Below are 13,712 nucleotides of genomic sequence, written 5' to 3'. Positions count from 1 at the left end.
TACAGCTGCAGCATAACCTCTTGGTTCCGGAACTCGATCCCTCTGTTAATAAAAGCTAAAACACTATATGCCTTCTTAACAGCCCTGTCAACCTGGGTGGCAACTTTCAAGAATCTGTGTACATGGACACCGAGATCTCTCTGCTCGTCGACACGACCAAGCATCTTAGCATTAGCCCAGTACTTTGCCTTCTGGTTACTCCTACCAAAGTGCATCACCTCACACTTGTCTGCATTAAACTCCATTTGCCACCTCTCAGCCCAGCTCTACAGCTTATCTATGTCTCTCTGCAACCTACAGCATCCTTTGTCACTATCCACAACTCCGCCGACCTTAGTGTCGTCTGCAAATTTACTAACCCATCCTTCTACGCCTTCATCCAGGTCATTTATAAAAATGACAAACAGCAGTGGACCCAACACCAACCCTTGCGGTACACCACTAGTAACTGGTCTCCAGGATGAACATTTCCCATCAACTACCACCCTCTGTCTTCTTTCAGCAAGCCAATTTCCGATCCAAACTGCTATATCTCCCACAATTCCATTCCTCCACATTTTGTACAATAGTCTATTGTGGGGAACCTTATCGAACGCCTTGCTGAAATCCATATCCACCATATCAACCGTTTTACTCTCATCTACCTGTTTGGTCACCTTCTCAAAGAACTCAATAAGGCTTGTGAGGCACGACCTTCCCTTCACAAAACCGTGCTGACTATCCCTAATCAATTTATTCTTTTCTAGATGATTATAAATCCTATCCCTAATAACCTTTTCCAACACTTTACCAACAACTGAGGTAAGGCTCAGAATAGATATTAATATCAGATATTTTCACTTTGATAATAAAGCACAGCTTCTGTATTGCTAAGCTTTCTGTGTGAATGCTGCATAATGTGCTGATGCGTTTCGCAGATATTTTCTCTTGTGTTCTTCCCTGAATGCAGTGGAAGCTTGGAAGGCAAACGGGAGCAAAAAAGCTATACAGCTCTTCTGGAGGATCCATTGCTCAAATTTTCAGGCTTGTACCAGGAAACATGCTCTGATCTCTACGTGACAGGCCAAGTTTTTGCAGAAGGAAAACCTTTGGCTCTTCCTGTTCAGACTTCTTATAAAGCTTTCAGCACAAGATGGAAGTAAGTATATCTTGCTGTTGAGATTTGTGATGTTCACTTGGATTTTTTTTTGGTTGTCTTGATAAAGTATAAGGTCTTTATCAATTTCTAGAATATTTCATGTAATGTGAATGCCAACTTTTTAGCTACTTGCATTGTAATTTTAACCGTCAATCTTGATGTTTAACTCAATATTGTATCAGTGATAATGGGAACTGCAGATGCTGGAGAATCCAAGATAATGAAATGTGAGGCTGGATGAACACAGCAGGCCCAGCAGCATCTCAGGAGCACAAAAGCTGACGTTTCGGGCCTTGACCCTTCATCAGAGAGGGGGTTGGGGTGAGGGTTCTGGAATAAATAGGGAGAGAGGGGGAGGCGGACCGAAGATGGAGAGAAAAGAAGATAGGTGGAGAGGAGAGTATAGGTGGGGAGGTAGGGAGGGGATGGGTCAGTCCAGGGAAGACGGACAGGTCAAGGAGGTGGGGTGAGGTTAGTAGGTAGGAGATGGAGGTGCAGCTTGGGGTGGGAGGAAGGGATGGGTGAGAGGAAGAACAGATTAGGGAGGCAGAGACGGTTGGACTGGTTTTGGGATGCAGTGGGTGAAGGGGAAGAGCTGGGCTGGTTGTGTGGTGCAGTGGGGGGAGGGGACGAACTGGGCTGGTTTTGAGATGCGGTGGGGGAAGGGGAGATTTTGAAGCTTGTGAAGTCCACATTGATACCATTGGGCCGCAGGGTTCCCAGGCGGAATATGAGTTGCTGTTCCTGCAACCTTCGGGTGGCATCATTGTGGCACTGCAGGAGGCCCATATTGGACATGTCATCTAAAGAATGGCACCTTCCCCTGTAACCGCAGGAAATGCTACACTTGCTCCCACACCACCTCCCTCACCCCTATTCCAGGCCCCAAGATGACATTCCACATTAAGCAGAGGTTCACCTGCACATCTGCCAATGTGATATACTGCATCCACTGTACCCGGTGTGGCTCCCTCTACATTGGGGAAACCAAGCGGAGGCTTGGGGACCGCTTTGCAGAACCCTCCGCTCGGTTCGCAATAAACAACTGCACCTCCCAGTCGCAAACCATTTCCACTCCCCCTCCCATTCTTTAGATGACATGTCCATCATGGGCCTCCTGCAGTGCCACAATGATGCCACCCGAAGGTTGCAGGAACAGCAACTCATATTCCGCTTGGGAACCCTGCAGCCCAATGGTATCAATGTGGACTTCACCAGCTTCAAAATCTCCCCTTCCCCCACCGCATCTCAAAACCAGTCCAGTTCGTCCCCTCCCCCCACTGCACCACACAACCAGCCCAGCTCTTCCCCTCCACCCACTGCATCCCAAAACCAGTCCAACCTGTCTCTGCCTCCCTAACCTGTTCTTCCTCTCACCCATCCCTTCCTCCCACCCCAAGCCACACCTCCATCTCCTTCCTACTAACCTCATCCCACCTCCTTGACTTGTCCGTCTTCCCTGGACTGACCTATCCCCTCCCTACCTCCCCACCTATACACTCCTCTCCACCCATCTTCTTTTCTCTCCATCTTCGGTCCGCCTCCCCCTCTCTCCCTATTTATTGCAGAACCCTCACCCCATCCCCCTCTCTGATGAAGGGTGTAGGCCTGAAACGTCAGCTTTTGTGCTCCTGAGATGCTGCTTGGCCTGCTGTGTTCATCCAGCTCCACACTTTGTTATCTTGGATTCTCCAGCAACTGCAGTTCCCATCATCGATAATTAGTGTGGCTCTGGTTCTGGACCCTAGACTGAGAAAATAATGGTCAAAAAATAGGTTGGGGGCAGTTGAACTAAAATCAGCCATTTCAAGTTTGCAAATAGAGTTCAAAAACGTAAAAAGTTAGCCTAGCCTGAAGAAGTTACCATCCTCCCTCCGGAGAAACCTCCAGGGGATCTCTCTCCCACTGCTCCTCTATCCATCCTCGATCCGCCTTCCCCTCTTTCCCTATTTATTTCAGAACCCTCTCCCCATCCCCCTTTTCTGATGAAGGGTCAAGGCCCGAAACGTCAGCTTTTGTGGTCCAAAGATGCTGCTTGGCCTGCTGTGTTCATCCAGCTCCACACTTTGTTATCTCAGTTATTTTAGACCAGTGTGTTTGGTGGAGGGTCAGAAAGGAAATGGAGCAGCAAAAGATTTGCACTTTGACAACATGCTAACAAAATCAGATTTCAAGAAGAAAGTTATCCACTACATTCCTGAGAACAGCTAGAGATTAACATTAAATGTCAATGTTAATAACCTGGCAAGTAATGTATTATTCCCTAAAAAACTGCTTTTGAACATAATTGTTATTTTCCTATCTGTCAAATAAGTTTTAGGTCATGCAAGTGTACACAGTGTGCCATGTGCATATCTTTAGTATTTTGTAGTTACCTGATTTTATATAGTTTATAAGTGCTAAAGTATACTCCAGTGAAAGAATTAATGCATGCTGAACTCCTGAATTACATTTTTGCGCTGCACCCAACCTCTGGACATGGAGAAGCTTTTGTTTGAAGCTGCTTATCCTTGAAAGTTGATGTGGTTGAGATATCTTATGACCCGCTAGTGTGAGTCTGGTTAAGAAATAAATCTTTAATGAATGCTGTATAATTTTTTTTAATGCTTGTTTTTTGTTGAGATGGAAATCATGTGTCTCTTTTTCTGCAATATTTTTCTCCCCTTATGTACCGTTTGTGTCCCACTACTTTTGAATATGGCCATTTTAGGACTTTCTTTCAATTTGTGAGACTATAACATAGAGAACTCTAAGCCTTGAACGCCAGGCTGTTGCTTCCTGTCACTGATGATATCTTTTTTCTCTGGACATCTCCCCTCCACAGTTTCCAACCTCCTTGTCCTCTAATCCCACACAGCCTTCTTTCTAAAGTCCACAAACCAACTACCCTGGCAGACCTGAGATAACAAGGTGTAGAGCTGGATGAACACGGCAGTCCCAGCAGCATCTGAGGAGCAGGAAGTCTGACGTTTCGAGCCTAGACCCTTCATAAGAAATGGAGGAGGGAAATGGGGTTCTGAAATAAATAGGGGGAGGCAGATCGAAGATGGATGGAGGAGAAGATAGGTGGAAAGGAGGCAGACAAGTAAAAGAGGTGGGTATGGAGCCAGTAAAGGTGAGTGTAGGTGGGAGGGAGGGAGGGAGGGGATAGGTCAGTCCAGGGAGGACGGACAGGTCAAGGGGGTGGGATGAGGTTAATAGGTAGGAAATGAGAGATAACAAAGTGTAGAGCTGAATGAGCACAGCAGGCCAGGCAGCATCTTAGGAGCACAGGAATTGAGGTGGGAGGAGGGGAAAGGTGAGAGGAAGAACAGGTTTGTGAGGCGGGGACGACTCCTGCCTCCAACACAAGCCTAACCCTCCCTCTTCTGACCCCTTCCACCTCCAACACAAAACGGTCCTCCTGGACATCATCACAAGACCTCCTGCCCTCCCTTGACCTCTTCTTCTCCAACTGCCATCGAGACATCAATCACCTCAACCTCTACACCCCCTCACCCACTCCACCCTCTGCCCAGCAGAACGTGCAGCATTCTGCTCCCTCTGCTCCAATACCACCCTCACCACAAAACCCGCAGACAAGGGAGGTGCAGTTGTAGTATGGCGCACTGACCTCTACATCACCAAGGCCAGACAGCAGCTCTCTGGCCCCTCCTCCTACTGCCCCCTGGATCATGATCCCAACCCCGAGCACTAAACCATCATCTCCCAAACCATCCACAACCTCATCACCTCAGGTGACCTCCCACCCACAGCCTCCAACCTCATCGTACCCCAAACCCACACCACCCACTTTCATCTCCTTCCCAAAATCCCCAAACCTGACTGCCCTGGTCGACCCATTGTCTGCACCCCTGCTCCTGCCCCACCACCTTTTCTCCACCTATCTCGACTCCATTTTCTCCCCCTTGGTCCAGGAACTCACTACATACGTCCGTGATACCACACACGCCCTCCACCTCCTCCTGAACTTGCAATTCCCGGATCCCCAACATCTTATTTTTACTACGGACGTCTAGTCCCTATACACCTGCATTCCCCACGCAGGTGGCCTAAAGCCCCTTCGCTTCTTCCTGTCCCGCAGACCCGACCAGTCCCCCTCCACTAACACCCTCATCTGCCTAGCTGAACTCGTCCTCACACTCAACAACTTCTCTTTCAATTCCTCTCACTTCCTACAGACAAAGGGGGTCGCCATGGGTGCCCGCATGGGCCCAACCTATGCCTGCCTCTACGTGGACCAATGCTTCCCCCGTTCCTGCGCTGGCCCTAAACCCCACCTCTTCCTCCATTATATTGATGACTGTATCGGTGCCGCCTCGTGCTCCCAAGAGGAGCTCAAACAGTTCATCCACTTCAGCAGCACCTTCCACCCCAACCTTAAGTTCATCTGGACCATCTCTAACACCTGTCTCACCTTCCTGGACCCCTCTGTCTCCATCTCAGGCAACCACCTAGAAACTGATATCCATGTCAAGCCCACCGACTCCCGAGAATACACCTCTTCCCACCCACCTACCTCCAAAAATGCCATCTCCTATTCCCAATTCCTTTGCCTCCACCACATCTGCTCCCATGATGACGTGTTCTACTCCCATAAATCTCAGATGCCCTCGTTTTTCAAGGACCGCAACTACCACCCTCCCCCTCCGCATTTCCCGCAACTCATCCCTCACACCCCGTCCCCACAACAACAACCAAAAAAGAATCCCCCTCCTCTTCACATACCACCCCACCAACTTCCGGATACAACGCATCGTCCTCCGATACTTCCTCCATTTGCAATCCGACCCACCACCAAAGACTTTTCTGCTCCCCCACCCATGTCTGCTTTCCAGAGAGACCACTCTCTCCATGACTCCCTTGTCTGCTCCACACTTCCCTTCAGCCCCACCACACCTGGCACTTTTCCCTGCAACCACAGAAAGTGCTACACCTGCCCCCACACCACCTCCCTCACCCCCATTCCAGGCCCAAGAAGACTTTCCACATCAAGCAGAGGTTCACCTGCACATCTGCTAACGTAGTATACTGCATCCGCTGTACCCGGTGTGGCCCCCTCTGTATCAGGGAAACCAAGCGGACGATTGGGGACCGCTTTGCAGAACACCTACACTCGGTTCGCGATGAACAACTGTACCTCCCAGTCGTGAACCATTTCAACTTCACCACCTACTCCTCAGATGACATGTCCATCATGGGCCTCCTGCAGTGCCACAATGATGCCACCCGAAGGTTGCAGGAACAGCAACTCTTATTCTGCTTGGGAACCCTGCAGTCCAATGGTATCAATGTGGATTTCACAAGCTTCAAAATCTCCCCTTCCCCTACTGCATCCCAAAACCAGCCTAGCTTGTCCCCGCTTCCTTAACCTGTTCTTCCTCTCATTTATCCCCTCTTCCCACTTCAAGCCACAGCCCCATTTCCTATCTACTGACCTCATCCCGCCCCTTGACCTGTCCGTCCTCCCTGGACTGACTTATCCCCTCCCCACCTACACTCACTTTTATTGGCTCCATCCCCGCGTCTTTGACTTGTCTGTCTCCACCTCCACCTTTCTTCTCCTTCTTCGGGTGGCATCCATCTTTGATCTGCCTCCCCCACTCTCCCTAATTATTTCAGAACCCTCTTCCCCTCCCCCATTTCTGATGAAAGGTCTTGGCCCAAGACGTCAGCTTTTCTGCTCCTGAGAAACTGCTTGGCCTGCTGTGTTCATCCGGCTGCACACCTTGTTATCTCAGATTCTCCAGCATCTGCAGTTCCCATTATCTCTGCCCTGGCAGACCTGCTTGTTCCTGCTCTGCTGGACTTGTTTCTTCCTACGCTGACCTTTTTTTTCCCCTCCTACTCTCGTCTCTTACACCTACACTGATTGAATGCTTTATGTCCATTCCACACTTGCGAGTTTCTTGGCCCCAGCTGCCTTCTGTTCAACAAAGATATGCTGTCACTCTATTTGTCCGTCCCTCATCTGGACTCTCCATCTTGACCTTAAAATGAAGCCTAAGCACCACCAGCTTTAGCCTGGCTGATCTTGCTGTTAATTTGAACAATTTCTCCTTTAACTCATCTCCACTTTGGCCAAGTCAAAGGTGTGACTTGGCATGATCAGAATGCTGGGTAATCCATTTATATTATCGATATCTAGTACAATGCAGAGTGGCCAACTCTGTTTCATTTCTTTTTAGTGGTTTTTTTGATGCAACTCAGTGATTTGCCGACGTAGCAGATGGTTAAGAATCTACCATATTGCCATGGACCTGGCGTCATGTATCGGTGAAACCAGATAAGGGCAATAGATTACCATCCTTAAAGGACATTAGTTAGCTAGATGAATTTTTGCATCAATGGATATGTGTTGCCATTAGATAATATTTAATTCCAGGTTGCAATCAATTCAAATGTGACCAAATGGCATGGCTTGTTTTGAACCACATATCCCCAGAACATTAACCTAGGGCTCTGAAATACTCGTTTTGTGACATTACCCTATGCCACTGTCTCCCCATTAAACTAATGCATGTCATATGTAGTATGCTTCTGTGTATTTTTTTTCGTTTGTTTGGACTGTTAATTTCAGGACTTTTACCATCGATGACCCGCCCCTTTCCCTTTTCTAGTTTTTAAGAAAAGTTTAGAGCTCTAGATTTTAGTTGACTTGCTGAATATTGCCAACATTTTTTGGTTTTATTTCAGGTATTCAGTTTTTATCCTTTTAGGAGTTTTTATATGATGTCATATATTGAAATTAATTATTACGAATGTTAAATCTTGTGCTCTTGATCTTTGGCTACACTTAAATTGGAGGTGATGGCCGAGTGTTGTTACCACTGATCTGTTAATCCAGACACCAAACTCAAAGCAAAGCTATTGACTCTGAACTGCCCTCTGGGCTATTAGGGATGGCCAATAAATGCCCGGTGACTCCCTCATCCAGTAAATAAAAAAAGCAGTAAAATTATTGTGAATCATTTCATGACAATACCATTACCAAGGAATGAATCTGTCATTAAGTGGTGTGAATTTATTTTGTTGTTACTCATTTTTAAAATTGAGTGTTGCAGCTGAAATGTTCCAGCATTTCATGTTATTTATCACCTTTCTTAATAAAATAATATAAATAAATAACTATTACAAACAAACTTTTAAACAACAATGTTAGTAGTTCAAAGCTCTTATCCAGTTTTTTTTGAATATCTTGCTTTCTTTGTGTTTTATTTTCAGTTTTTGTACAATGTTTTAGCATATTTTTGCAAAAGAAAAGGCTAAATATATTAGTGGAAGCATACACATTATTAAATAGATTAAATCAAAAAGGGCTGGACAGTTTTTTGTCAAAATATGCCAAACTTATTTGTGCAAGTGAGTATCTTTAGGTGAAATAAACATATCTATGTTATTTGGCAGCTGGAATGAATGGTTAAAATTACCTGTGAAATATCCAGATTTACCACGGAATGCTCAAGTTGCTCTCACAATCTGGGATGTTTATGGACCTGGAAAAGCTGTCCCGATTGGAGGAACTACTGTTAGCCTTTTTGGAAAATATGGGTAAGATGAGGTGTCTGCTCAAGTGGCTTTAGCATTTGGTTCAAAATAGTCTGAAATTTACTGCAGTGATTGTGTGGAGAAAGGCAACATACCAGTTCTTCTGAATTGTTTGTGAATAACCCATTTACATCAGAACACTTTACAACGTTAATTACTGTACTTCTGTTTTTTTTTCCTCATCCTGCTCAAAAATGTTTTAACAGATACAGCAAATGGATAAAATTATTTCAGATTCCAGAAAGTCAGTGGAACCCTTTATTTCCATGTACACCGATGAAAATTTCTATAGCTTAAATATTTAAACACCTACGTTAATAAAAAAGTGGCAGACAAAATATCGGTGTGAATTTGATAAATATTTGGCTTTGACTCTCTGTCCAAATGGCCCCCTTCTGTGCTGTAAATGATCCAGGCCTCGATGATGTGGTGCAAGAATAGGTGAGATTTTTATTGTCTGCATAAAATTTTGGCTGTAAAGTATATGTTTTTAGTCCAGTAAAAAACCACAGTTTGCTTTTTATTTTGTTAAATTTGGTATTCAGAACTTTAGACTAATAAGGCATTCATCAGAATTGTAAATAGATGCATTTCGAAGCTGGCGGCAATGAATTAATTGTACATGATACTTTATAAGCAAAACTGGGACACTTCGTTGGCTGTAAAGAAACAATTTGGAGCAAGATCTTTCAAAATGCATGTTTGACTAGGGAACAATCTGTTACACAGCGAGCATTTTTGAGAAGGAACTCTGCTATCTAAAGCAAAAGCGTGACTCAATATCATATGAATTATCATGTGAGTGACCTCTAGTGCCTCTGACTAAATTATTTGTTGATACATTTAGTTCAGATCTCCTTGCATTTTAACGGTACTGATCTGCACCAAATTCAGTTGAGGATACCCATTGACTGTTCTCAGGAACGCTAATGTGCCTGAGAGTTTGGTAGTGATTTTGCAACTTAAGAGTGCATGTTTCATTTGATGTTGAAGTTCCTTAAATCGACAGTTGGTTTCTCCAGTTCTCTGATAAAGCTATGGACAAAGTGGTTGCTTAGAAGGCAACATTTTATGTGACTAGTTTACTTACATTCAAAATGAATAAAGATTGCCTTTAATGCTGTGCATGCATAAGGATAAGATGAGATGATGTTAAAACCCTGATGATGAAAGCGATTCATCTCATCTTGCCTAATATGGGATGAAATTATTGAATGATTGGAGAGATGTTGACTGAATTTGACAATCTAAGTGCACTTACAAAGAAGAAGAGAGTCATAGAGTTGCACACTTGGAAACAGACTCTGATCCAACTCGTCTATGCTGATCAGACATCCTAAAATAATCCAGTTCCATATGCCAGCATTTGGCCTATACCTCTCTAAATCTTTCCTATTCATGCATCCAGATGCATCTTAAATGTTGTAATTAACATAGAAACATAGAAGAGAGGAGCAGGAGGAGGCCATTTGGCCCTTCTTGCCTGATCCACCATTCTTCACGATCATGGCTGACCATCCAATTCAAAAGCCTAGATCATAAACTGTGAGGCTGGATGAACACAGCAGGCCAAGCAGCATCTCAGGAGCACAAAAGCTGACGTTTCGGGCCTAGACCCTTCTTCAGAGAGGGGGATGGCGTGAGGGTTCTGGAATAAATAGGGAGAGAGGGGGAGGCGGACCGAAGATGGAGAGAAAAGAAGATAGGTGGAGAGAGTATAGGTGGGGAGGGGTTAGGTCAGTCCAGGGAAGACGGACAGGTCAAGGAGGTGGGATGAGGTTAGTAGGTAGGAGATGGGGGTGCGGCTTGGGGTGGGAGGAAGGGATGGGTGAGAGGAAGAACAGGTTAGGGAGGCAGAGACAGGTTGGACTGGTTTTGGGATGCATTGGGTGGAGGGGAAGAGCTGGGCTGGTTGTGTGGTGCAGTGGGGGGAGGGGACGAACTGGGCTGGTTTAGGGATGCGGTGGGGGAAGGGGAGATTTTGAAGCTGGTGAAGTCCACATTGATACCATTAGGCTGCAGGGTTCCCAAGCGGAATATGAGTTGCTGTTCCTGCAACCTTCGGGTGGCATCATTGTGGCACTGCAGGAGGCCCATGATGGACATGTCATCTAAAGAATGGGAGGGGGAGTGGAAATGGTTTGCGACTGGGAGGTGCAGTTGTTCGTTGCGAACCGAGCGGAGGTGTTCTGCAAAGTGGTCCCCAAGCCTCCGCTTGGTTTCCCCAATGTAGAGGAAGCCACACCGGGTACAGTGGATGCAGTATACCACATTGGCAGATGTGCAGGTGAACCTCTGCTTAATGTGGAATGTCATCTTGGGGTAGGGGTGAGGGAGGAGGTGTGGGGGCAAGTGTAGCATTTCCTGCGGTTGCAGGGGAAGGTGCCGGGTGTGGTGGGGTTGGAGGGCAGTGTGGAGCGAACAAGGGAGTCACGGAGAGAGTGGTCTCTCCGGAAAGCAGACAGGGGTGGGGATGGAAAAATGTCTTGGGTGGTGGGGTCGGATTGTAAATGGCGGAAGTGTCGGAGGATGATGCGTTGTATCCGGAGGTTGGTGGGGTGGTGTGTGAGAACGAGGGGTATCCTCTTTGGGCAGTTGTGGCGGGGGCGAGGTGTGAGGGATGTGTTGCCGGAAATACGGGAGACGCGGTCAAGGGCGTTCTCGATCACTGTGGGGGGAAAGTTGCGGTCCTTGAAGAACTTGGACATCTGGGATGTGCGGGAGTGGAATGTCTTATCGTGGGAGCAGATGCGGCGGAGGCGGAGGAATTGGGAATAGGGGATGGAATTTTTGCAGGAGGGTGGGTGGGAGGAGGTGTATTCTAGGTAGCTGTGGGAGTTGGTGGTCTTGAAATGGACATCAGTTACAAGCTGGTTGCCTGAGATGGAGACTGAGAGATCCAGGAAGGTGAGGGATGTGCTGGAGATGGCCCAGGTGAACTGAAGATTGGGGTGGAAGGTGTTGGTGAAGTGGATGAACTGTTCGAGCTCCTCTGGGGAGCAATTCAAAAGCCTGTTTATTCCCCATAACATTTGATCCCATTCACCCCAAGTGCTATATCTAGCCACCTCTTGAATATATTCAATGTTTTGTCATCAACTACTTCCTGTGGAAATGAATTCCACAGGCTCACCACTCTTTGGGTAAAGAAATGTCTCCTCTGTCCTAAATGGTCAACCCAAATCCTCATACTGTGACCCCTGGTTCTGGACACACCCACCATCAGGAGCATTCTCCCTGTAACTACCCTGTTAGAGTTTTATGAAGTCTCTATGAGTTCAGCCCCATTCATGTGAACTTTAGCAGAAACGGTCCCAACCTAGTCAATCTCTTCTCATACGGCAGACCTGCCATTCCCAGAATCAGCCTGGTAAGCCTTCACTGCACTCCCTCGAGAGCAAGAGCATCTTTCCTCAGAAAAGGAGACCAAAACTGCACACAGTATTCCAGGTGTCGCCTCACCAAGGCCCTGTACAACTGTGACAACACATCCCTGCTGCTGTACTCGAAACTAACATACCTTCTTTTTACTGCCTGCTGCATCTGCATGTTTACCTTCAGCAACTGGTGCACAAGGTAATGCCCAGGTCCTGCTGCACACTCTCCTCCCACAATTTACAGCCGTTCTGGTAGTAATCTGCCTTTTTGCTTTTGCTTCCAAAGTGAATAACCTCCCATTTATCCAAATTATACTGCATCTACCATTGATTTGCACACTCACCCAACCTGTTGAGATCATACTGAAGGATCTCTGCAACCTCATTGCAGTTCATCCTCCCATCCAACTCGGTATAATCTGCAAACTTGGAAATGTTACATTTTGTTCCCTCATCCAAATCATTAGTATATATTGTGAATAGCTGGGGTCCCAGCACAAATCCTTGTAGCATCTCACTAGTCACTGCATGCCATTAATTCCTACACTTTGTTTCCTCTCCACCAACCAGTTCCTTATCCACCTCAATACACTTGCCCCAATCTGATTTGCTTTAATCTTGCACATTAACTTCTCCTGTTAATTGTACCAGCCTCCACTATTTCCTCTGACCACATTCCAAACACACATTACCTTCTGTATGAGAAAGTTGCCCCATAGGTCCATTTTCAATTTTGCCCCCTTGCCTTAAACCTATTCCTTGTACTTTTGGACACCTCTACTCTGCAAAAAAGACCTTGGCTATTGACCCCATCTATGCAGCTCACAATTTTATAAATCTCTATAAGATCACCTCTCAGCTTCTGATGTTTTAGGGAAAATTTTCCCAAGTCTATTTAGCCTCTCCCTATCACTCAAACTCTCCAAACCCCGACAACATGTTTCCATTTTTTTCTGAATCTATTCAAGTTTAACAACATCTTTCCTATAGCAGGGAGACCAGAATTGCACGCAATTCCAAAAGTGGCCTGACCAATTCCCCTGTACAGCACCAACATGACCTCCCAGCTCTGATATTCAATGCAATGACCAATAAAGGCAAGTGTACTATGCGCTGCCTTTACTACCTTGTCCATGGGTGATTCCACCTTCAAGGAACTATGAACCTCCACCTCAAGGACTCTGTTCAGCAACACTCCCCAGGAACCTACCATTAAGTGTATAATTCCTGCCCTGATTTGCCTTACCAAAATGCAATACCTTGCATTTATCTAAGTTAACCGCCATCTGCCACTCCTTGACTCATTGTCCAATCTGATCGAGGTCCCATTGTAATCCGAGAGAACCCCCACTGCACCATCAATTTTGGTGTCATCTGCAAACTTACTAACCATTCCTCCTATATTCATAACCACATCATTTACATAAATGACAAATAATAGTGGACCCAGCATCGATTTTTGTGGCACGCCGCTGGTCACACGCCTCGAGTCCAAAAAAACAACACTCCACACCACTCTCCCCCTCCTGCCTCAAGCCAATTTTGTATCCAAATGGCTAGCTCTCCCTGGATTCCGTGTGATCTCACCCTGTGGAACATTATTGAATAAGAGTGAATTCTTTTATTTTGAAGAAATTGTTGCCTATATT

At 46.1% G+C, this 13,712-nt stretch overlaps 1 protein-coding gene across 1 annotated transcript in view; it reads left to right on the top strand.

The window, feature by feature from the left end:
- The window catches only part of pik3c3 (phosphatidylinositol 3-kinase, catalytic subunit type 3), a 127,000-nt gene that overhangs the window by 13,240 nt on the left and 100,048 nt on the right, over nucleotides 1-13,712 (top strand). The window contains exons 2-3 of the mRNA XM_059648839.1: nucleotides 950-1,138; nucleotides 8,546-8,689. Of these exons, the coding sequence (XP_059504822.1) occupies nucleotides 950-1,138; nucleotides 8,546-8,689 (333 nt within the window). The remainder of the gene's footprint in view (nucleotides 1-949; nucleotides 1,139-8,545; nucleotides 8,690-13,712) is intronic.

Source organism: Stegostoma tigrinum, chromosome 1, assembly GCF_030684315.1.
Source record: "Stegostoma tigrinum isolate sSteTig4 chromosome 1, sSteTig4.hap1, whole genome shotgun sequence".
NCBI classification, from domain to species: domain Eukaryota; kingdom Metazoa; phylum Chordata; class Chondrichthyes; order Orectolobiformes; family Stegostomatidae; genus Stegostoma; species Stegostoma tigrinum.
This window is presented reverse-complemented; position numbering and strand designations above follow the sequence as displayed.